Genomic DNA, 26,916 nt, shown 5'->3' on the forward strand with positions numbered 1-26,916 from the left:
GGAATCGCGCAGTTTTTATCGCTGGTCCCTTTCGCCGGGAGATTTGACGGTGATGGGAGAGGAGGGGGCGGGCGAAGAGGCTGACACAAATTAAAGTCTAAATTCGATTTGTGCCACTTGCACGGGCATCATCGATTTATTTACGGCGAAACGTAAAAATAAATGGTATAATCGAAGCGTACCGTCGTACTATCAAGTTATAATCGCATTTCTACAATCGATATCTGTGTCGTCGACTTTTTTTTCTCTGCTTACTTAGCTGACACTGTTCTATACTCGGCGCCCCTCGTACGTAATTCCTGCGATTCAGTTGCCAGTTGAAATCGCTGCCACGAGACCGCGTACTACAGCCAGGTCATTTACATACCCTCCCCTCCACCTCACGAGTACGTGATGGCGGACAATCGATGACATAATTAAGGCCGCGCGCGGCTGCTGAATTTAATTTTCAGAAATTAACAGGAGATCCGCAAGGAGATCGGTTAATTATCGTGGAAAAAATTCGCCGGCACGTTTCCGTCTTTTGCCGGCGCGGACTGGGGTGGATCTGACCCGTTTTGCATATTGAGGATAGAAGAGAGCGTTACCCACCCTCCCTCCCTCCCACCTCTCTCTCTCTCTCTCTTTCTTTTACGCGCGAGCACACACCGATAATGCGAAACTCGGAAACGTCCGGCGCTCGGCCGTAAATCCGGTCGTAATAAACCCGCGCAATTAGAGCTCCTGTGTATATAAATTTTTTTTTACCTTAATTAAAACAGCACTTTCGCCCTTTATAGCGCGCGCAGGTCGCTGCGGTTTTACTGTCCGTCCCGGATGGGACAGACGTGCATTTAAACGGGATGGTTTCCGGGGCGGGAGGGAGGAGGAGGGAATGGAGCAGAGGATGGAAGCGCAAATGTAAGGGGAGTGGTTGCAAAACTGAATTAATTTCCGTTTCGAACGGGAGGAACGGGGGGGGGGGGGTGGTGGTAGTAACGATCGTCAACTGCCAAAAATGAAAATCTTCGCTGACACGCGAGCCTTTCGACGATTTAACAGTCGGCCGTGCCGATCGTGCGGGTGAACGTTTCACGGCGACGCCGCCGCTCGCATTAATCGGTCGTTACTCTAAATTACTTATGGTTCGCATACAGCGCAGTGGCTCGCGTTCATGGCGGCAGCGGCGAGAATTTGCATTGCGACATTCGCATTATTATTCAGGGCGTTATTATGCGCGGGGAATTGCGCCGCAGGGGCGGCGATCGATATTCCCGTTCACTTAAAAACGAATCGTAGCGCGAAGTAGCGGTGACAGCCTTTGTGCCCCGAAACTTGAAACGCAATGTCAATGTCCCGGTCCGTTAGACGTTTTCGTTGAGGGAAATGTCAGCGATTGGACGTATAACTCAGCGGGGGCTGAGTGCCGGATCGGAAATCGATTCAAGCGCACCCCATAATCCCGCCTACACAATTCAGATATTTACAGTCGGTCATTAATATCGCGCGCGAGTGTGTTTCGCATATTGAGTGCATATTTTAAAGTGTCATAATGTCGAGCGCAGTTACTGTGATCGGAGCCACGATGTAGAGTTACTATATACGGCGTTGGGCTTCCTTCACGTGAAAATTCTGAAATAGCGTAAATGCTTTTATTTAGACTTTATTTCTGGGTCGCTCGTACGTTATTTATGTTTGTGCTTTTATTTATATACTTTCTAGAATCGCGCTTCTATTACCTACACGTACTCTTTATTTATATATGGAAACGCGCACATATTTATAATTAAATAATTTAAGTTCAGCTCCAGAATCAATAAATCAGTTGTCTGTCTCAGATACAGAAAAGAACCTTAACGAAAAAAGTCAAACCATTTAAATGCATTGGAAAATTGTATTCTCAATGTAAGAATCTTTCTCTTATTTTTCTAGTAATCTTCTTTAAAGGGAAGGCGTAAAGTTGACATCAAGAGGATCTTGTTAACTTCAAAGAGAATTCTTCTAAACGATAGATTAGTAGTTGGTTTTTTATTTTTATAAAAATATATAAAATGAGATTTACTGAATTTACATTAGGACTAATTTTTTTTACAAATTTGGAAAAATGTAATTTTAAAAGATTAAACTTTGAAACAAACTGTTCTTCGGCGATTATAAAAATTGAAAATAAATTGATAAAAATTAGAAGTGCTTTAAAACATGCATGTTGTGTGTATGAAAAAAAAAAAAGTATAATAGATACCAAATATTAAGTGAAACAACGCCAATTAAATATTTAGTTAATACAAATAAAAATAATTTTATTTTTTCCAAGTATTGTTTGGTACTACTGATAAAAATTATTTTAAGTTATACAAAACGTATATTTAATTGACATAATTTTACTCAGTAGTTGCTATTTTCAATTTCTTCAGTGTGAGACGCTTTTAAAGCATTTTTTATCTATTTTAATCTCATCCACTACTTAAATATGACGAATGTTCAGTGTTATGGGCACCAAACCAAATACTATTATACATTGCGTCGACTATATTAAATTTTTACCATGTAACTGTTGCAAACATTAATAAAATAAAACACGGTCTGCATAAAATGTTATTTTCTAGAAGTTTGTTGGAAAAATATATTTTTAGTTTTAGATAATCTAGAAAAAAAAAAATTTCTATTCATTGAGAGTATGTGTTAAGAGACTTTACAAATATAGACCTTTTATTTCGAGCCTGCAACTTTTTTGTGTGGATTTTTTGTGCGCTTTTTTTGTCATACTTGTATCGCGACTCGCTAGACGAGAGAAAAATGGTGTCGCGCAAATCGTTCGTCTTAGCCTTGGACGTGCGTAATAATAAAAGATCGCGGCAACTAAGGGCAAAGAGAGCGGCGAGAAATAGCATCCCGGACGGCTTTAGGTGGCGAGGAAGGACGGACGAAGACGTATCGATTATCTCGCTCGACTTTGCGCAAACGAGACCGCATCGCGCGGCGCGAAACGTGATCGAAGATAAAAGCACGCTTCGTTCCTAAGCGGAAAGAGGGAGTTCATGTCCTCGTCTGTGAAACTTTTTTTTCCCCGTCCTTCGAGGATAAAACTCTGGGGACAACTTAATCATCGCGAGGGGGTGGATCGCGCGAGCGGATAAATGTTGGCTCTCCCTCCTGTCGACCGTGAATCTCTCCGCGAAAGGGAGGCCGGCACGACGTCAGGGATCGGATTGTCATTTCCTGAAACTTTTATGCGCGTTTGCTACAAATTTGACACTTATCATGTGACAATTAAAGGTACAAATAATAGTAAACGTGACAGTTGTTTTTGTTAATTAAGGATCTGTGCGTTACGTTTTCTTTTAAAGCAACTACGACTTGTTAATAATACCGATAACGCACTTTATTAATACTGATAAAACATGATCTGCTTGGATAATGGAAAAAGTAAAGTACATCGTTCATACATTCAGGACTTGTTTCTATAAAAATCAGATAAAAAGTTCTTTAAGTGAGAATAAAATTGTAATAATTCTTTTTACAAATTGCATAGATTAAATAATGAAGTGTTATAGATAATATTAGATTATTTTATCTATTTGTAGCGTCCTAGAACTGTTTCATTTATATCTACTTTTTTCTCAGTCTTCTTACAATGCGGTTTTAGACATAAAATTGAGATGCATCGTAAATTGACATACTCGCCGAGAGAAGAAAATAAATTAGCGATAGTAAAAATTATACGGTACAAAATAAAAACTTAAAAGATCTGTCTGTTAAGTTAATAATCTATATATATATTGTTGCGTTGTATGACGAATTTTACGAAACAACATCAGATATTTGTAAACTGACAAGCAACGTTTTATATAGAAAATAACAAGGCTTCTAGGTATCCTCATTAATTTTTAGTTATTTTGTACAGATAATTTTTAAACAGAAAAAAATGTAGCATTATTGTCTATCACGTTGATTTTTTGAGTCTCATTTTGTCGGACGCTTATTTTTTTTTACAAAAAACTTAATTTTTGCAAAATTTAAAACAATATTATAGAAACTGATTATCTGATAGAAGACACTTTCTAGTTTGTCTTCACGTTTTATTTTAGCTTCATTTAAGAAATGTCGTTAGAAAACGATATGTCGGTATCGACAACCTTCTACTACTTAATTCTTTAATTAATGTTTTTAATCAGCCAATAAGATTTATTAGATAAATTATAAATTAAATATTTTAGATCATAATTGTTAAAAAGATGTCTGCAGCAATTTTTAATTATCTGACGGAAGTAGAAATGATGTATGTGTGTGTATGTTACATATAATCGGAAGTAGCATGTCCTGAGAATATGGTGGAAATTTTGCCGGAAGCGGAAAGCAATTCCATTCTTCCGCGTCGTGACCGCTCGGCAAATCATCGACAAAACCAAGCGTTCTTCCTTCACGTCCTTTCCATCGTAACTCGTCCAACGTCCCATGTTCCGAGTTTCTCAGGTCATATTTTTGACAGGAATATTGCATTTTGCCAGAACAATGCAATATCGAAGTAAATTTCGTACAAATTTACATAAGTTTGTTTTCGACGCAAGTTGTGTTTTATGTAAATAGAGCCGTGTATAGAGATATAGAAATAGAATCGTATCTCGCCTTTTCGAAACTGTTCCGAAGGTTTAGAAGCAAGAAGGGAGAGGAATTTCGTTTTTTGCCGCTAAACATAAATCTGTAACTCGTATCGAAGCGCACTTTTAAACGGGAGCATACGCATTTACGTATTTTTGACAGAAAAACCGATTAATTTAACGCCTGAGAGAACTAAGTTGTCGGCAACTTTTACGAAAAATATTTACATAATGCAATATTTGACATCGCTTTAGCGCGCGCGGATACAAACGCGCGCTCGGTCGATTTAACTTTTTTTTAACTGCGATATAAAAACAGCTTTTTTCAAAGCTGTTGACATGTAGAACGGAAATGCACTGCAAATTACGTGACACCGCGCTCGTTACATTATTTTCAAATTCAGCGTCGGGATCGGGAAATGACGATGTCACGGTGGCAAGAAGCGCTTTAATCGATTAATCACTCAAGATACCCCACTTGCTGTTGCCGTGAACGCCTCGCCTCGCCTCGTCCTGGATGGCGCGCACACGACGACGCGTCGGAAGTTAAAAGGGTTAAACGTTAAGTTTCAACTTTATATAAAAGAAAAGAAAAATAAGGGAGAGAGATTATCGCACGTCAGTCGGCGGCGATATTTCCGCGTCGTTTCGTACCGGCTTTCCGGGCTCGTCGTCGCACGCGAAATCCGGAAATCGCGTATACGTACACCGAGCTCACGTCACTTTTATGCCTCCGGCGCGCGATAAAATAATAAACCGCATTTGCGGTATCGTGGCTGGTATGGTTGCCGCGTTTCGGAATGACGGCTCGTTTCGGCCGCCGGCGCGTATAACGAGGGGACTGAAAAACAGCCCGCGCACGGTTCCGTCCTACCCGCGCTGCGGCATTGCGTTGTCGTCGTCGTCGTCGTCGGCGTCGGCGTCGTCAAACCGTATGCTGTAATAAACAGACCGGGAGGAACAGCAGGGGTGGGATGAGGAACGCAGCGAATTATTGCCACCCCGGCGAATCCTGCGGGACCATTTTCATGCGGACGTTTCCGCCGCGCCTCTCTCCGCGCGATTATAACGGCGCGTAAACGCGTCTCGCGGAAAGCACGACTCCGACGACGGGTGAGTTTTGTGAAATTATCAGAAAGAGATCGTGGAGTATTCCTCTTGTAATCGCAACGATGTACGTACTTCTCAATTTATCATCTACTTATTTTCCAACGCTTTTTAAGGGAATGCTGGTAGACGTCTGTTTTACTGGCGGGAAGACAGTAATGTTTGTATCGCAAAATCTTTTTATTTCTTTTATAAATTTGAAAATCCTTCTTTAGAATAAAAGTATACGCATTATTAGCCTGTGTTGTGGAATTTATAGCAAAAACGGAAAAAATTGTTAATTCCCGGTATTTTTAGTCGAGTGTGCACCGACAGAAAAGATTTTCTGAACTTAATGGATTATTACTCGTCGATCTATCATAAAACAGGATTGATATAGCGTCAATTATATTTATCATTACAGAATATTTTATTCTTAAATGGAAAGTTTTTTAATCTAGAATAAAATAATTTTTGATGCTATCTTATTAATTTTCTTAGAATGATTTAGTGTGACAATCTTATGATATTCTAGATTTAAGAATAGACCGATGTGAAGATTTTAATTTGAAAATTTGATTTTAATATTTTAACTTCATTACATCAATACTTATTAACACTAACACATTAACGTATGTATTGTAAGCCTCATTTTTCTCGAGTTCTTTTATATGTAGACTGACATATTTTTATCTAGTATATTATATGTGTCAATAGCGAAATCTTACTTCTTTCCACGCTCTTAGCGAGGAAGAAAGTAAGATTATTCGTTATTCATTAGATAGTGCATTTTTTGCCGAGAAAACACAAGAACGCCACGGTGGATAGTAAATAAAATATCATCTTAAGAATAAAATATATTCTAAACGTAAAAATATATACTGTAAGCTTAAATTTATATATATTACTTTTGTCTCAAGATAATAAGATCTTATTTAATTCGAGAAAGACGAATAGAAATTTGTGATTTAATCTTAATTTTGTTTTATTTTTATGATACATGAGATTGTAATAAGGTTAAATATGTCAAGAATATTTTTTGTCAGAAATCCTTTCGGAGAGGATGGTGTCTAGAGCTGTCATATCGTAACAATATTTGCTTGGTGTAAAAGAACTACAGTTTGTACTTACAAAATTCGAATTTCGTATGTTTCGAAATTCGTATTCGAATGGGCTGGTAGACAACAGGGACAAACATTGTCGACTTTCAGAAATTAGATTTTGATGTCTAATTGCGACGAAATTGCACTATCAAAATTTAGGTTACATACGCGTGAAAAATCGGTAAGTAGAGCAATACGAAAAAATTTTTTTTTATTCTCAGTACAAAGTCCTATTTTAATTCTGGAAAAGGATTTCTACATCTAGAATGAAGAAAATGCATACGATCTTGTTAATGATGTGCACGAATGACTCTACATTATCGACCATGATCAAGTTTGAAAGGCACTTTAGTATCCCCTTAGCACTCTTCAAAAAATTCCATTATTAATTTTCATTTGGTTATGTAAACGCATTTTGCATGTAATTACCGTCCTGATGCTTTATGGCATAATAAATGAGCTGGAACGGGAAAATAAATTAAAAACTGTTACTATATTGCTTGTCGCATTAAAACATAGTCTGGATCAGCGCGAATCGAATTACATTATCTACGAGTCTTGCATCGCAGTTCAGAATTCCGTTGATTGCTGAATCTCCTCCGGTAATACGTCGCATCCGCGTAAACGTTATTACAAATGCACCTGCAACGTTACAGTTGTATTGTAATATAAGAGTTAACAGCTGCGATGTATAATTTCCGTGACTATGAATTCCAATGTATTGACTATTAAATTCTCTCTCTTGCTCGAAATGCGGACACGATTCCACAATGCAGCTGCAAGTTAATATATTTTTCTGATGAAAACACAAGATCACATTTGCGTTATACCGTTTCTGTTGAAGAGAAACAATTAAAAAATGAATTTTCTTCGCTATTCCACCTATTTATATATATTTTGTTATTTTTATTTTTACTATTTCTTTATAAAAAGAATAGTTATGCTAAAATATAGATTTAAAAAATATGAATTATAATTGTGCAAAAAAAGAATTTTGTCAAAACAAAAATTTTGTACTGAACAATAATTTCGCTAAAGTATGATAAACTAAATATTTAGTAACATTGCAACCAAAAATTGGTTGTGTCAATCTAAACAAATTCGTGTGTTTTGCTTTCTCAATAATGCATTTATTTGGCATAAATAAAAATACAGTAATGCCCACCAGATCTATATTTTATAAATATTTTATTTCAGTCCAAGTAAAAAAATAATTCTTTTTAATATGTTGGACCGTTAAAATATTTATATTGGATGTTTAAGCTAGTTGCTAAAATGTCAAAATATTTTGCAGCAATATTATCATACTGAAATATAATTACCAATATTTTAATATACGTGCAATTGGGAGGTTTTTCTATAAAAACCAAATAAGTCTAAAAAATTAAATTTTCAAGAAACAAAAAATATTTTCATGTTGAAATCGTTAATTGTATAAATATAATAATTTTTCTTTGGATATATAACAAGTTATAAGTACAAAGTTGTAGATTTTAATTAATATTTTAAGGAATTATTTAAAAAAAATAAAATAAAAAACTCTTGACTTGAATTTGTTTGGTTTCCATAGGAAATCCTTCAATTATTATGATGGTTCAACATTTCTTTTTTACCTTCAGATCTAGCAAAGTTTTCAGATACTACAATAAAATTGTTCTTTTCGTGTTCTCTTTTTTTAGATAGAGATGTATACAGAGATTTAATTAAACTTTACTTCAACTCTTCTCCTCAATTATTTGCTGAACTATATCGATCGCAAAAGCACGTATGTATGGATGTGTGTACAATGTGTGTAGACATATGTACACGAGTGTGTTGAGCTCGGGTTCGCTAAACCCAAATGACTGTGTGGATCAGTCACCTTTGCGGAAGTCGCAGCGTTCACAGTGAAGGCTACGAAGACTGCTATCACCTCGCATGCACTTTATATTGTGCCGTATACCGTTTATTCTACCATAAAATCAATCTACGTTACCTATCTCTGGCTCTGATATCTCGTGCATAAAAATATTTTTTCAGATACAGTCAATGGTGAACAAAAATCTTTCTGACAGAACAATCTTTTTTGAGGCTTTAAATTGCTAATGGAGATTTTAATAGAGTTTATCGCTTTAGTAGAAGTATTTCACAATATTTATGGAAAGTTGTATTAATACCGACATAGGCTGTCTATATAAAGTAACATCTCCTTATTTCTCGGAAACTAAATGTTGCATTACACTAATATAATAATATTAATAATGTAATAATACTGGTAATTCTGATAAAAACATAAGTTAATAATTCAGGAATTTAATTTTTATACAATTATGGTTTTTCTATGTAAAATCTGCTAAACACAAATTCAAAAGCGAGAATAAAATTTGTATGATTTTTTTTTGTAAATTATACATTTTAAATAATAGTGATCATATTATTGTTGGATTATTTTACATGTTTATAACTTTCTAAAATTATTCTGTTCTTTTTTTAATTTTTCTTATGATGTAATTTTAAACATAATATCGCTGTGTAACACAAAAACTGGTGCACTCCGTATGTCGTGTATATTGTGATAATAAATGTGTTAGTATATATTTAACATATGACTTTTATGTAAGGTGTGAGTTGGTAGAAAATGCTACATTTAAGCTTTTTCTGAAATAACTAATTATTTGAATGTTCTAATATCAATATAATTTTATCTTAATATAATATTCTTTATACAAATAAAGTAATTAAAGTTTCAATATTAAAGATTATTTTTAGAAAAAAATTATAAATTCTGCTAAATTACCATTTTTTCCAACGTATATGGGTAAAATATTATATTTTATGAGAGAAGATATTATAAGTATTTAAATAGTATGACGTAATAGAAGGTTATATGTTTTGGTTATGTACAGTAAATAATTAAGTTTAAATTATGAAAAAACAAAAAATGTTAAAACATAAATAAACCACTTGAGACTCAACTTATTCATATTTTCATATTTCACAAATTTAATATGTTTATAATTATATGAAGTACCTAAAATATTTTAATTTGTAAAAACATTTTCATGAATGTGTCAAACTCGTAAAATTATGTTTTGTATATACTGATATTTTATTCTGAAGTCTAGGAGATGTCATTGCAGCTTGTGATGATTTTTTTACACATATAATGATTTTGTAAAATATAATTTATATAAATTATGTGACTGTCATGAAACATGACTCAAAACTGTTTAAAAGTTAACTTGTTTAAAAATAAGCATTAAATTACAGAGTTTAGCTATTAGATCATCAAATATTATATATAAAAATTATCACACGATTTACATTTTAAAAAATAAATTTTTGCTAATTTTTATTAGCAGCAGAATTGCTCTTTATAATTATAACTTTTTAATAGTTTAGTGTATACTTTTACACGGAGAAAGAATTTTATAGTAAAAATTACTATTTATGTGATAGTAGCTATGGACTACAAAAAGAAATTTCAGACAATTATATAGTAAGTAGTGTAAACACTATAGTAATTTGATGAGAAAAATATAGTAAAAATTTTCAAAATTTTTTTATTGCTCTGCGCTTACTATTTACTATAATAATTTTTACTATAAAATTTCTTCCGTGTATGCAATCAGAATAACTTCTGGTTTATAATTAAAAAAAAAAAAAAAAATAGAATTAAAGAATTTCTTTTCCCAACTGGCACCTTCTTCTCGATTTATCTTATTTAATTTTTAAATTGTTTGTTATTTTAGTAAACTGTTAATTTTTATCTTCTAGTGTCCAAATTGCTTTTATTTCATAATATTTAACTTAAATCTTTTAATTTTATAAAATTTGCAATTTAATATGTATAGAAATACATTTCGTTACTTACTTTATTATTAATTTATTAATTTTTATTAATATATAATTTTTATTAATTTTCCGTTTTGATTAATTCAATTATATTATGTTAGTTTTAGAGTTTAATTTCTCAGGTACTTGGTTTTTATTATGCTACAAAAATATTAATTATTATAAAATACGAAACAGTTTTTAAAAACTACCGTGTTATTTGATAGAAGACACTTTCTAATTTGTTTTATATTTTACTTTTAGCTTCTGTTTAAGAAATATAATTAAAAAACGAGGTGTTTTAGTATCCAGTGGTCTTCCTTTATCGTTAGACACAATTAGACATTAGGCAGACAAAGTGTGCTATATAGTGCAATTTTGTGTGTTTCAGTGTGGTGGTTTTCCCTGCGTCGAGAGCGCCAACAAACGCAAGTCAACAAGGGTGAGTAATAAAACTCTTTCCTGCAAATCTATAATATTATATTATTATATGATATTATGTAATATCAGATCACTGTACGTGTACGACAGCTAGCTTACAGATAGAACAACATATTAAAACATGTTTAAAGAGTTAGACAAGATAATGAGCTCTCCTCGCTTTATCAAAAATCGCCGGGTACTAATGAATCGTAAGGTACATCATACAATGGGGGGGAAAAAAAAAAAAACCGCGGCAGCCTCATGAGGCAATAAGTATTGTCGCGGGGGTAAAGAGTTATTCGGTATACGCCGCTGGGCTCTTTTTCATTTTTCAAACGGCTGCTCCATGAAGCTACGCAAGCGATAAAGCCGGCAAACAGATTTCATGCACAAGCGAATGCACCTGCCTCGCGGGACTCCCCACCCGCATATCGGCTTCTCGGTGTTGTTGTACAACGATTTTTGTTGTTTTCACCAATAGCGCTATCAATTCTATTACGCGACGCGCGCGCGCGCGGGATTTGACCGGGTTTATGGTTTAATATCTCGTAAGACCGACTACTGTTGTATGCCAATATACGCTCTGCATGCGCTCTCATATGTTACATTCAATCAAGCGCATTCCGAATTTGTCATTGGCAAACAACATGGGGTTTCCGCGTACATACATACACCGACTACGATCGTTAATTACGATCGTATGCATACAGACTTCGAGTCACCGTCGCATCGATGAGCCACTAATGGGATTCGGGTAATTCGATTACGAAGACGTCTCGAAGATGTCGATCGCATGATAAAAGCGAAAATGAGGATAAAATGTGCAAACTGGTGTGTCTCATTTAAATTAAAGGAACGTTGGAGATGTCTGTTTTACTGACAGAAAAACAATATTTTTTGTATTGCAAAATCTTTTTATTTTTTTCACAGATTTGGAAAACCTTCTTCAGAAAGGATACACATTACTATCAGTTTATGAGGTGGAGTTTATATAAAAAACGAGGAAAAATGTTAATTCGCAGTATTTTTAATTGAATGGCGACTGGAGCTGTCACATCGTAACAATATTTGCTTAATGTAAAAGATCTATAGTTTGTACTTACGAAATTCGTATCTACAAACTGGTAGACAACAGGAAGAAACAGTATCGAGTTTCGAAAATTAGATTTTTATACCTAATTGAGACGAAATTGCTCTGCGAAAATTTATAGGTTATATACGCTTGAAAAATTGATAAGTAGGACAATGAAAACATTTTTTTGTTTTTGATATAAAATTTAATTTTTAGATTAATATTAATATGTGTACTTTAATTCTAGAAAAAATTCCAAATTCATAAAAGAGTACATACAAAATCTTACTAATGATGTGCCGAATGACTCTACATTATCGACTCCGAGCAAGTTTAAAGGGCACTCCAGCATCCTCTTGGGATGCTAGTCTATGGGTCCGAATTTCATAATAAGTACAAACTGTAGAGCTTTTATATTAAGCAAACATTGTTACAATGTAAATTAACAATTTTTTGGTATATATATATATATATAAACTCCACCCCATAGATTGGTAGTAATGCGTATACTCTTATTCTGGAAAAAAGGATTTCCAAATCTAGTGAAAGAAATAAAAAGATATTGCAAAACAAAAATTATTGTTTTTTTGCTGATGTCTTCGATAACTCCTTAATTGCATTTACATGAAAGACAAGACGTATTATACGTGTGCTAGTCGCGCCGTGCATTTGCCCGTCTGCCAAAATGGTGTGTGCCGCGCCGCCTCTTTCTCTCTCTCTCTCTCTCTCTCTCTCTCTCTCTCTCTCTCTCTCTCTCTCTGTTACGCGGCGCTTTCGGCGGAACAAATAAGCGGCGCGGAACATCATTACGTCAGGGCCAAATCAGAGCAGCGCGGTGCAAAGCTGGCGAAACGACGTATCGTTATTCCTTCCCTAATGCGCGCATTGTACGCCGCGTAACGCAGTTACGTATATTATGCAGCGGTATGCAAACGGTACCAAGCCGTCCTCTCTATCTCTCTTCTGTCACTCCCCCCCCTGCTCTTCTCTCGTCTCCTTCCGTATTTCGTTCCTTGTCACTGCATCTCTCGTGCAAGTCGAGTCTCTCTTAATCATGCAGCGGTGCGTACACATCCGTAGAAATTTACGTATTACGAGCTGTTGTGCCGCAATCGCGGCACGATAACGGCAGATCCGCAGAAGGGACAAAAAGGAAGGAGGAAAAGGGATCGAGGAGGAGAGATAAAGATACACACGCTGAAAGAAAGCATAAGCTGTGTATGTTTTAGTATGGACATTGTGTTAGATGTTTTCTTTCATAATTAAAGATTTTTTTTATGAACTTCTCGTCGATTCGGCTTCAAATTACAATATTAAAAATAACATCCACTCGTAATTAAAAGAAATTTGTTTAATATACAAAAATTTGAATATTGTTGATAAAAATGTATTTAAGTTTAATATATTTAGTTTTATGTATTGTGAACAGAGGGAAATTCAAACTGCGAAGTGGATATCGTAGAAATAAGGAACATTCTTGTTGAGAATATTTTTATTTTTAAAATAAATTGGAGCAAGATTATATAGCATTAAACAGATATTAGCTTATATATGAAGAAATTTATTATTTAATAATTTTTATAATTAAAAAAAAAGTATTACATAAAAAAATTAATGTCTTTAAACCAACAATTAAAATTTTTTATTGTGTAGTTATTACAATTACATTGTGCCTTTTAGATAACTATTGAAATTATAAATATTGAAATAAAAATATAATATTTAACTGAAATTTGGTTATTAAATTTTTTAAACAAGATTAAATTATATATGGCCAGCGTATAATTTTTTCTTATATATGTATACAGGAAACAGATTCTTGTTTTCAAAATTTTTATATTTTTAAAATGTTAAATATTTTGTAATAAGATGTCATACATATTATTAAACAGATATAATTTGTTTACACAAAGAAAAACATATTTTCCGTATTTGGTAATAATTTTTAGTGAGTTAAAGAAAAAAATATTAGATAGAAAAAATAACAATATACATATAAGCAAAATTATCATTTCATATGTGAGCAAAATACGCATGAAACAATGACTATTAAAAATTGATTGTGTTAGTTTCAATTTAATACTGATTTTTGACGCTGTCTTTTGTATAAATTTTAGAGGAAAAGAGCAATTACAAAATTATGTTGTGTGCCATGAATTAATAAAAAAAATTATGTATTATTTTTGTAAGTATCTCAAGATGTAATGTATAATGCATAATTCTGTTGGTTTCGTAAGCTTCTAGACATAATGTATAATGTATTACGTAATCCTAATTTTTAGGTCATGAAACTTTATACGCTGAGCAGAGTGCAAAGTTGCTAAAACAAAACTCGATGAAATATTTATTAAAAAGTTTAACCAGGGGTTTTTTTCCAAACTTCACGGAACACATGCCGCAGTGGCGAACGGAAGTGAGGGAGTATTTTCGAACACGTCGCGGCAGCTGCCTTACGTATCTCGTTCGCTTGAATGAAAAATTTTTCGCCGTTAGAACCTCGGCGCCTTCGTCGAATCGCGATGCGACGCTGGCCATCTCGCGATGCCGCCGGAAGCCATTATATGCGTTTTCTAGCTCGCTCGTAATCGCGTTACAAGATTCCTTGGGAGCCGTAATGTTAACGCGATCGATCGCGCCAAGTGAATCGCGCGCGTTCTCGAATTATTCGTCATTTATTTAGAAAGTGGGGCGCGGGTGCAGGGGTGGCTCAGGAATCGTTAGGAAAAATGAAAATAAATTGCTCGGCTGGGTGGGTTCTAAGTAGGCCATCGGCGATTTGAGTGCGATCGGAGAAATGGCGCCTGATAAATGCACGGTGTTTGTTACGTCGTTAGAAGTAATCGACTTTGCTCTCTCATTAGATTAACACATTAAATTGGCTTGCCTGTTTCCTCGTAAAAAAAAAGGTATTGCCTTTTTGTTAGTCGATATAAATCCAATAGGATATTCCATAAGAAAAATTAAATTAAATTTTTTTTTTTAAAATAAATACCGACATTTGTTTTAGAAATTTGATAGTATGTTTATAAATTTTTAGAGATATTTTAAATCGTTTTAAATAAATAAAAAACGGTACTTTACTGAATATCTAATTGTGAGCATTTCGAACTTGACCTACTTTTTCATCTATTTAAATTTAAAGTGTTAAAAAATCAAACAATTAATAAACACGTACTTTTAAATTTCTAGAAACGAATGTTTTATTTTTGAAAAAAAAGTAATTTAATTACCTTTGAAATTTCAAAGAATTTTTGTGGATAAAAATCTATTGGACTTGTAATACTTATGATTAAGGACTTTAAGGGTCGGTATAATATTGTATAATATCTGGTATTGTATAGCATAAGCTGGTAACAATAAGCTTTAGAATTAGTAAATTGCAGTCTCGCTTAGTCGCGGGGATGGAAAACAGAATACTCGAGATATTTGATATCCCTTCTCTCGCTATAATCTCGTCGAATTTCAAAGTCGAGGACAGCAAAACTGCGAAAAGAATCTCGACGACTTTACGAACTTCCTTCACGCAACTCAAGAAGACGGATGTCGCAAATACCTTTCTCAGAAAAGTTAAAACGCAAAGGCGGATGGTCGAGATCGAAGATATTGAATGTTCGTAAATTATGCTTTGTTTAAAAGATATTACGAACTTTTTTATTTCATAAATTAGTTTGTATCGGATTTAATGCAATTTTCGAAATTTTATTTTTTCTTTTCTGGAGGCTAACGATTGAGAAACATAAAATATAAACGCATGTTTGTCCAGAAAAAAAGTGAATAGCGAGAAAATTTATTGATACTAAACTAAATCAAATAAAAATTTATCTTGCTGTTTAGTTTTTCTATACGCACAGAGTATTTTCTGACAGTAGCGCCTTCTCTTTTCAATTTTCATTATTTATGTTATAATTTGATAGAAAACAATTATGATTATGATATGATGGAAAACAGTATTATGCTAATATTTATTTGAAATTAATTGAAGAATACTACTTTGTTACCTATATTTTTCTTAAACTTGTTCTATAAAAGGTTCTTTATTTCCAATCTGTAATTATTATATTACATGTACATCTGTAATGGTATTGATTGCTGGAGAAAAATAATTTCTGAATGGCCAAGGAAAAGTTATTAAAATTTCAATATTATTATTGAAATTTTAATAAGACGGGGAGAATTTTATATTTACTTCTTTTTATAAGAAAAATAAAAAAAATAACTTTTTATCATATTTTGTATTATATTTAGGCAAAGCGTGTGTGCATATTGTGTGTCTTTAAGTTATATTTATATTTTATTTTTATTGACATTTTTTTCAATGTTTTAAAACAGTGAAAATAAGTAAGAGAGTATTGAAATAATGAAGCTTATCGGAAAGCCCAGGTGCATTGAAAGTAATAAGCTATTTTCTATCATGAACTTTTTAATAATAAGAAAGTCCTTAATGCTGGCTGCCTTTTCTCCGTTTAAATATTCATTCATGCTCGATGGAATTCCGGAGAGGAAGGGACTTCTCAGTAATTTAGCGAATCGATTTAATTCCCATCTACCAAAGATAAATAATCTCGCGAGATTATTGTTCGCTCGATGAAACTGTCAAATATTAAACTCAATCCTCATATAATACGAGATTCCCTCGTAAAGCTCGCGACTGGATGTCCCATCCAGATCCCATAGGACAAATAAAAACTCGTTACATAACATAGCAATATCCTGATGTCAATTTTATGGTTGACATTCGTGTCTCACACACACACACACACACACACACACACACACACACACACACACACACACACACACACACACACACACACACACACACACACACACACACATCTTTTTCTCGTCTTTATCTTTGCCCAAAGGAAAAAAGATGAATAAAATGACGGTTTCACAATTATTATAGATTAAAGTGGCTTTTACTAATCTGTATAAATTTAATAATGAAACTTTTAAAAAGTTCAATATTACTATAAGTAAATATTATAATTTCGAGGAAACATATTATATATTTAATAAACATTGAGTGAATTTTAGAAAAATATTTAAAAATGTTTATGTATATATAAGTTTTAATTCTGAATCTGATCGGCAAATTATTTCGTGTTAGTCATGATTATTGAGTTGTGATTATTTCTCTAATGTAAAATTATTTTTATGCCAACAACATTAAAATTTACATTATTTTAGCTTGTGCAATGGAGTGGGTTTCAGTTGCCTACATTCCCAGTTGCCTACAGCTGCGTTTGCATACAAATTTTGCAAAGGTGCCCGATTGCCTACGTTGCCAACATCTCGATTGCCTACAGCTTCGTTTGCACACACGAAAATAATTAAGGTACGAAAGTACGATTGCACACATGACATTATTTTGCTCATACACATTGCACACATGATATCATTGCGCTTATACACTTTGGAGGCACGATTCCAATAACTTGGGCGCCTTGAATTGACGATGATTTCTGATAATATTTTTTATGCTAGACAAAAAATTGTATAGCTCTCATAGGGCTAACTGCTTTAGTTTTTGAGATATACCATATTAAAAATAAAAATAAAAGTAGATTAAAAATAAAAAGAAAAGTAAGTAGACCTCACTTTGCATCGAAAGTCGCAAATCCATGTGGTACAGTGCAAACGTGGACATCGTTTTAATTAGATTACTGCTTTAGTTAATGTTAGGATAAATTTATAGAATTTGATTGGTGATGTCCGTTTTACACTGTGCGCATTTGGGATTAATATCATGTGTGCAATATGCAATAATATCATGTGTGAAATGTGTTAATATTGTTTCTTTAGCTTATGTGTGCAATAACGTCATGTGTGCAATGTGTATAAGCGAAATAATATCATGTGTGTAATCGTACTTTCGTACCTTAATTATTTTCGTGTGTGCAAACGAAGCTGTAGGCAATCGAGATGTAGGCAATCGGGAATGTAGGCAAATGAGACCCCTTTGTGCAATGTAAGTATACTAACAATGAATACAATCATTTAAGAGTATCATAATTAAACAAAAATGATTAAAAAAGATAATGTTTCGTTTTTTTCTTAAACATCAGCAATGATTGTATAAATGATATCATATTACACTCATTACAAAAATTCAAAGAATACAAATTGTTTTATAACGTTATAGGCACAATATTTTATATTTTATAAATTATTTTTATATATACAAATTGTGTGTGTGTGTGTAAAATATTTAATTTTGTAAATTTAAGTCATAATTAGGACTTAATTCATAATTAGAATCGTTACCTTATAAAGATTGTCGTGTCGTTACCTTATAAAGATCGTGCCATTTTTACAATCGCCTGAGGCGAGTCGTTTTTGCAACTGAGCAAACATTCATGATTTATCACGTAATGGGAGAACCAAAATCGCGGATTCACATTTTTGCGTTTTTTTTTCTTTCAGTTTATAAAGCGCGAAAGAGACGATGTACCGTGATAGGGAATGAGAAAATCGAATATCGATATGAAATTCTCCATTTGAGCCTACACACTTGTAAGAAACGTATGATTTTATCTATTCGCTTAGAATATAGTTGGATTAAGGTCCCGCGATACAACGAATCGGACTTAGCTTTCCCAAAGAATATCATATTATACATCGCTGTTGTACACAAAAAAAAATGAATTCTTGCTACACGTTAATTTTTATTCTTGATCGCTATATGCTTCGATATGAGATGCTATCCTTAACTAGAAATGTTCACTTACATCAATAATAAATAGGTTTGTGTGGAATATATTTTATTCTTAAGATGATATTTTTTTCACTATCCATCGCTACGTGGCGTGTCATCTTGTGAACGAAATGGACTTTTTTATGAATAAAAGGGACTCGCCAAGAGCGCGGAAAAGAGTAAGATTTCGACGTCGACATATAACATTGGTTGAAATATGTTAGTATATAAAAGAGATCGAGAAAAATGAGAAGGACGGAAATGTGGAAACTTTTATTTAAGAAAAGTAATATGTTTAAATTAAATCTATTTTGAATAAAGTTGACAAAAAGACTCATTGATAGAAAAATTACACAATTAATAAAAGCACATTTAGTGTTGAACTAATGCAGTTTTATTCTTTAATTAAAGCGCTATGTTTTTTGGCGCTATTTTAAGTATAAAATATTCTTAAATCAAGGCATTTTTGTATTTTTTAAAGAATACATTTTTTATGTGTATAAATTTTTTATTTTCTCATACACGCGATGTCTAAAGTTGATGAGTGATTGATATTAATTAAATATTAAATTATTTTAGTGCTGCTTTCGATATACTTGTTCTAATTCAAACGTATAAATTGCAATTAAAGTTATGATATAAAATGGTTGGATGAAAAATTAATGAAACAGTTGGTCGAGTTTCATATTAATAACGTTGCTTTATTATTAATTGAAATTAATATAAAATTACATATGAATTTTACGTGTTTTATAGTAACAAGGTTCAAAAAATATGGCGATAAATTTCAAAGCAAGACTTTACTGTATTAAGTTATATTAAACTTTATATATAATACATGTTATTTTAATTCACAGAAGTACATATTTCAATAATTGATTACGAGTCGATTATTCATATTTTTAAAAAAATCTATTGAACTGCGTTTAATCTTCTTGTGCTTATATTAACGATACATTAAATGATTTTGAACCACGATTGTAACCCGAAGGATAAATCGGGTGTAACAAGGCTCATCGTTTTTCCACGAGAACATTATTTCTATATTATCCTTCTGCAAAATGTCCCCACTGATGGTCGATGCGGCAGAATGACTTCGGAATTCAATTTACGAACCGGCGGCAAGGACGGCGTTTTAAAAATCGGCACTTCAAAGTGGACACGTAATATCTGATGGGTCGATTAACGGTACACTCGGCATTTTGCATTGGTGTGCACACAGACACACATACACAGATATATATACATATATATATATATATATATTTATACATGTACTTAATATAATATTAAAAAATGTTTATGTATATAAGTATACAAAAAAGAATTGGATTTCCCATGTAACACATTGTTCGTTTTAAACAAGTTAGATCAAGACTATCGTGTCTGCCTTTCGCGTCTCCCGTAATCATCGAGTGCTGGCTGGAGTAACACGATAGTCTATCGATCAAAATATCATTTGTGGATACGCATAGCGACGAACATAGACGAGCGGTGGCGCATGGAACGTACTACTCGATAAGTTAAACGGTAATTCGATATCTCACATCTTTCCTCTTCTGTCTCGTGGACGAAGGAAAATGGAAGCGAAATGAATTTAACGAAACTGATAGGCATGCTTCACTTACTTCATTCATTTCCGTACGAGTCGTATTTCACTTTTTTGTTTTGTTACATTTGGAACATTTTATTTGTGACGAGGGACACAATGTCGGGCGTTCTTCTTCATCCGACGCCGCACGTGGGAAACCTCGGAGTTCTCGAGTCCTGAAGTCCCTCCTGCCACGAAAAATTTGTCTCGACACTGGTTAAAGAATAATCTCTACCCCGCTGACCCGGTTTCGTGTTAAAAATAAGAAGAAGTCCAGCCAGAATACGTGAAACTTTAGAAGGGCGACGGATACGATGGAAAATCTCTGGTTCATTCATAAATCACTTAGCTATCAGACCGCTCCATTTTGTCACCGATGCGATCGGCCACCCACCTCCCCTCCCCCCACCCCAGTTCACTCTAGATTGAGATGAATCTCAAGGCGGTGCAAATTAAATTCGTGCTTCATTATTCATCGTAGACGGCGGTGCGGCTCCATTAAAAACGTATTAGAGCCGCGTTCCGCGTGCGCGAGCGCACCGCACCGTGGAGGAGATCTCGTCGGACAGATCTCTATAGAGAGCGACAAATTCATTAGCGCGTAATCGTCGATCCTTCTTCATAACTCGCTGAAAGTAGCGCGTTTGTCATTTCATTCGCGTTTGGCGAAAATTTCCGCCGCGGCGATTAGCAGCGGAGTAAAGTGGCATACATTTTGCGGCCGATGGGCGAGGATATATCGGTTACGTGTACGCGCTCGTATTCGATTAAATAAATGAGCGGAAAGGTCTTTCCACATCGATTATCCATCAGCGCGCGAAATCGATGAACCAATAATATATGCGGGGGATACGTACAATCCCGTAGCTTTACCATCTGCAAGATTGAGGCGAATCGCTCCGCCGATTTTGTGTCGGTCGTTATACTTTAAGGGAGTATTCTGTAGTCTAAACTGAGAGAAAAGTGGTACTTGTGGCAATAATTGCTGGGCAAAATAATTATAGTTAAGAGACTTATTTCCATAATTGTTAATTCTATAATAATAATAATAATCATCATCATCTTGTGTTTATAGTTTAATTAATTATTTGACAAAAATTTACTATAAATTCTAATAATTTTAAATACTATATAAATATAGATAAAAAATGTCAAGATATGGATGTCAAAAATATAAACATTTTTCTAACTAAATGCAATAACAATTATAATGAATATAAGAATATTTTCTTAATGTTTGCTTACTATATGTGCAGTAATAATAATTAATAATATAATTTTTTTGAATAAAATTGTTATAACTGTAAACTAAAATAATTATAAATAACTATTAAAATGTGATTTGGTACAGCAAATATGAATTATAATTATAAAATGATTAATAAATATTCCTCGTTATATACATATATTTAAATAACAAATAATAATAGTAAAATAGTAATAAATAAATTATAAGGAGTTAGCGTAATAACTAGTTATGTGTTTCTATGAAACACATTGTTAATTATTATTCATGATTATGAGTTATATTAAAAAATTGTCTTTTAACCAAATGGAATTGTTTTTCAATTATATTTAGAATGCTTAAAATATTAATTTTTAAACTTTTTAAAAACATATGGCACTGCTTTTTAGTGTAATTTTATTTGTTTAATAAGTAATAAATGTTAAGTATAGAAGATGTTAAAAAAATTATAAGGCAATTCCTTTTAATTTTAATTTTTATTACGTTTTTTTTTTATGTCATCACTGCACGCAAGTACAAAATCTATGTGTGCGGTCAAAGAAACGAATATGACAGTTTTTCCACTAGCAGAACCGATTTTAAATGTCTGGTTGAGCTAGGAAAATGTTTGGTCAGACCCGGCAGAATCGGTTTTAAATGTTTCCTTGGCTGACTGAGCCAGACACTTAAAATCGATTTTGCTGGGTCTGAAAACACATTTTCTTTATTCATTGCGCCAGACATTTAAAACTCGTTCTACTAGGTCTGACCAAACGTTCTCTTGACTCACTGTTTCACATATTTAAAACTGGTTTTGTAAGATTTAGCAAAACGTTTTCTTGGCTCATTGGGCGAGGCATTTAAAACCAGTTCTGCCGGGTCTGACCAAACATTTTCTTGGTTCACTTCGTCACACATTTGAAACCGATTCTGCAAGTTCTAGCAAAACGTTTTCTTGGCTCACTGGACCAGGCATTTAAGACTAATTTTGTCAGGTCTGACAAAACGTTTTCTTGATTCACTGCGCTAGATATTTAAAATTAGTTCTGCTGGGTTTGACATAACGCTTTCTTGATTCACTACATCACATATATAAAATCGATTCTGTCGGATCTGACAAAATATTTCTTTGGTTAATTAAAAATGGTCTTTTTTTAGCACGAGTAAATTATGTAAATTAATAAAAGAAGAAAAGGATTAATTATCTAATCTATTAAAAGTAAATGTAGTTTATATATCAATAAAAAAAAAAATTGTAATATATCCTATGTTGAAAGATAAATTAAAAATAAGAAAAGTAAATACCGGAATCATTTGATGAAACATGACGAGTCAATTACGAACTACCAAATGTATCACAACTATGATTTTGTTTAGACAAAATGTGAAAATTGAAATGGATGTTGAAAGAATCTTAATTAAAGATTAGATCTCTAAAATATTATCATTAAACAACAGAATAACAACCTTCAACGAATAAAGATTTGCTAAATCAAACAATTTCATTACCAGTACATAAACAGTGATTGAGTAATCTATAATTAGTTTAATTTTGTTTTTAATATAAAACAACAATGTCCCAGTGGACAATCTTATTTTAAGTTTTGACACCATGCTGACCTGTTTAAATATATAAATTGGAATATTTTTTCGACTACTTCCAAAATTTATTAATATAATACATGTTTTATTTTAATATTTTTTAAATATTTGTTATTTATACTTCATGAGTTTATTTGTTTGGATATTTCAGTGACTCTGAAGTAAGCTGTAATTGAAAAGATTTTTGTTATATTAGCCTGATTTCATTTGACAGTAATTTTTATTATTTGATATATGTAATCTTTTCATCTGGCTATGTGAAATCGGTTGAGAGATAATTTTTTAATTTAATTTGGGATGAAAAATAATTTGCGATGTATTTCTCCGGATAATGTTGGCAACTCCAACATTACAGCGCACGATTACTGAAGATGGATCAAAATTAAGCCAAAATGTCATGTGTTAAACATTTAATTAGTTGTTTTAATTAACGTACTGCGCTAAACTTCTTATAATTTGCTTATTACATAAATTATTATTTAAATTATATATATAATTATATATAATATTTATATATAATTATATTATAGCAATTATAAACCTTCTTTTCTTAATGTGCACTAAAAGAAAAGTGTATATGTTGGTACGTGTAATTATTATCATGTCTGGTAAAATAATTATGATTAGAGCAAAGTGAGAAATTTTTGCTTCTATTTTTTTATATTTATAATTTGATTTATACGAAGAGAAGAAGAAAAATGACGAGAGAAAAAAGAATTAAATAATTAAGATATACAATATCCCGATTTTATCAAACAGATGTCGTTAATAGATGAATGTAACTTGTAACCTTAATACTGCAGATGTTAGTAATAATTCTAACGGAAGGGGGTAAGACGTGTACATCATGTGTGTAAATGCGACTGCGAGTTCTCAGAGAGTCGCGGCTGGATTCTACAAGCGTTTGCTCTATTCCAACAGCCGCTAACCGCTATTTCATTAGCGTGCATTCGGTGATATATGCGTGCGTTTGCGAGTCTGAGGGGAACGTATTAATTAAGACAGACGGGGAACTTAAACGCAGCCGAGACCCAATCAGTCGAAATTATGCATTCCATTAATAAGGAGTCGAAATTTCAACGACTCGTTCACTGCGAACACGTGAAACAGACATATAAGCGAGCTTATGTGTTATTAAACTTGCCTTTGTTAAGATTAGACCTTTGACGCGAATGAGAGTGCATTAAATGAAACGCGTACTTTGTATGATACAACATATGACATACTATAATACCCAATAGAGGATCCGTTCTTATACGTGCGATGTTGTTTCCCAAGAGAGACCGTAGTTTTGAATTACTTAAAAAATATCACAAGTAATCAATATATCGAACACTTCTACTACTGGAATTATTCCATTTTGCAATTTGTATGTTACTCTCTGTGTGTTCTTAATCCAAAAGTAATATGGGATCACTGCATTAGTCAATGAAAAAATTGATCCAGTTAACGAACAAAAAAACAAACAAATAATTTAATAACATTTTTAAATAAAAAGATGATACTTTAATCAAATCTGTTTGAAAATTGAATCTAAAAGATATCAAATAATCTACAACTTATTATTTTAATTTTTTCTAAAATATTGTTTATTGGTGATTGTTCAATGACCTAAATAAATAATATAAACAAAAGTCGTCAAGTAATTAAATAAATTGAAAATATGATTACAATCACATGTATAGATTAATTTTTATAACATTTAAAAGTTGTTATCGATAATTGACAATAGTAATTAATTGTTGTAGTAATGTTTTTGTACATAATAAAAAAGAAAAAGATATCATGACAATAAAAATCCATATTATTTTGAAATTGTAAAAATTAATAATCAATTAAACTTTTTGAGTCAAATAATTAATACGAGAATATCAAAATATTGTATACACGATTATTAATATTTTATCGTATATACATATATCCTCAGATTAAAATTAATTAATTACAATTTAGTATTTTTATTCTCCTATTGCCTATTATTTTACTATTTGCTTTAGCTCCATCTTATTATCTTTTGACATTACACAATCTTGATTTCTGCTTTCTTGTCAGCGAAATTTATCCGCGTCTCATCCTCAGCATGTGCCAAGGAGAATTCTATCACCGGCTTTATGCAAACCACCGGATCCCCAGCATAATGTACCTTACAAGCTTGTCTACGGTTGTCTTACCTCTTATAGAAAATGGTGGTTAGACGTTGTATTTGTTCTCTCTCCTCCGCGCGGGATAGACATTTCTTGCACTTCCGACGTTATACCGGTGTGTCTCAAAGGTACCGCGTGTTCCTCGAACTATCCCGTGCCCGACGTGCTTTCCGACGAATGATCGTAGATGAGTGATCGCGAATAGCTGTAAGCGTGACGCGCTTATTATGTCAAGTTGATTGTGCTCGGTGTGCGAAGTTGGAACCGAATTGTCGACGAAGCGAAGCAGGAACAGCGCCGCTTTTCGCCGTTTCTCGACGATATCCTTCATTCATTGTTAATTTACAACTTCTTCGAGTTAAGTAGGATTATTTAAGACGAACAGAGTAAAATGATGATCTTTTCTAACGACCTAGTTGTGAGTCTGATGTGAATATGCTCGGTTTAGGAGAGTACATTCGGAAAAATATTCTACTGCCAGAAAAGTAATTATTTAATTAATTTTATTTTTAAATAATAAGTAACGGTTATCTTCAACAAAGAATATTTTTTTGATAACAGTCTTAAAATATATTTATCACAAATTTTAGAAGAACTCATTATCGTATACTTAAAAAAAGAATTTATACTCTTTTTCTCGAAGAATATATATATAAAATTGAATTGAAGAAAAGTTAGAGTAATAAATAAATAAAATTTTTATTTTAACTTAATAGTCTCAATTGAAGTATTAAATTATTAAGTTTTAGAATATATTTTGAATAAATTTGTTACTTATGACGAATTTATGATAGATTGTGGATACATAAACTTATTTAATTAAATTATTTAAAATAAGTGATATTTATTTAATTTAAGATACATCTTTCTATATGCACACAGAAGTTTATTTTAAGTGAATCTTATTTGTTTCGAGTAAATGATATTAAGTGTACTTTAACATTATTCCTCAAGAAGATATTTTTTGCAAAGGTAACCGTTACTTAAAAGAAGAAAATGCTGAGAAACTGCTTTTTTAGCACGAAAAAAAAAATATTTTGCGTAAATATTATAATTGTGCATCCTCATTATCGAGATTCACTTTTTTAATTATCGAGGAATTTTTCCGTTATCCACGAGCTCATCGTCGAATATTAGGCTGGACGAATAGACGGATGCGTTGTTTTAATCTACGCCATCAAGATATTCGAATATATTTCGCTTCTTGGAATCGAAGGACCGTAGGTGAGAATCCAAAGGTGAGGAGCCGAAGCCCTGGAAGTGGAACGGGGCGAAGGGACGGTGATTCCACTCCGTGGGTTAAGGACATGAAATGGAGGACCAAGACAGTGGACCCGCGACAATGGGTCCGTCAGGCAATTGTGCAGCCGTGCCCTCTCTCTTCGTGGGAGTTTGCGGAAGATCGATAGAGAGCAGGTCGCCTTTCATCGGAAAGGAGGTCCAGGTTGAATATCGCATCGCGCCCATCGTGCCATTATACAGGACCGAATAGTCCGAGTGGCTTCGTGATCTCCCTTCCTCCGCGTGCTCGAGTTTGACGTACTTGAAATTAACGTCGCGCCGCTTGTATGTAAAATGCAAAG

At 33.0% G+C, this 26,916-nt stretch overlaps 1 protein-coding gene across 5 annotated transcripts in view; it reads left to right on the forward strand.

The window, feature by feature from the left end:
- The window catches only part of LOC105834973 (neurexin-1), a 421,734-nt gene that overhangs the window by 15,432 nt on the left and 379,386 nt on the right, over nt 1-26,916 (forward strand). For all 5 annotated transcript variants that reach the window (XM_036290354.1, XM_036290356.1, XM_036290358.1 and 2 more), the window contains exon 2: nt 10,971-11,021. In XM_036290354.1, coding sequence (XP_036146247.1) covers nt 10,971-11,021 — 51 coding nt within the window. The remainder of the gene's footprint in view (nt 1-10,970; nt 11,022-26,916) is intronic.

This window comes from Monomorium pharaonis, chromosome 7 (assembly GCF_013373865.1).
Source record: "Monomorium pharaonis isolate MP-MQ-018 chromosome 7, ASM1337386v2, whole genome shotgun sequence".
Taxonomy (NCBI): Eukaryota; Metazoa; Arthropoda; class Insecta; order Hymenoptera; family Formicidae; genus Monomorium; species Monomorium pharaonis.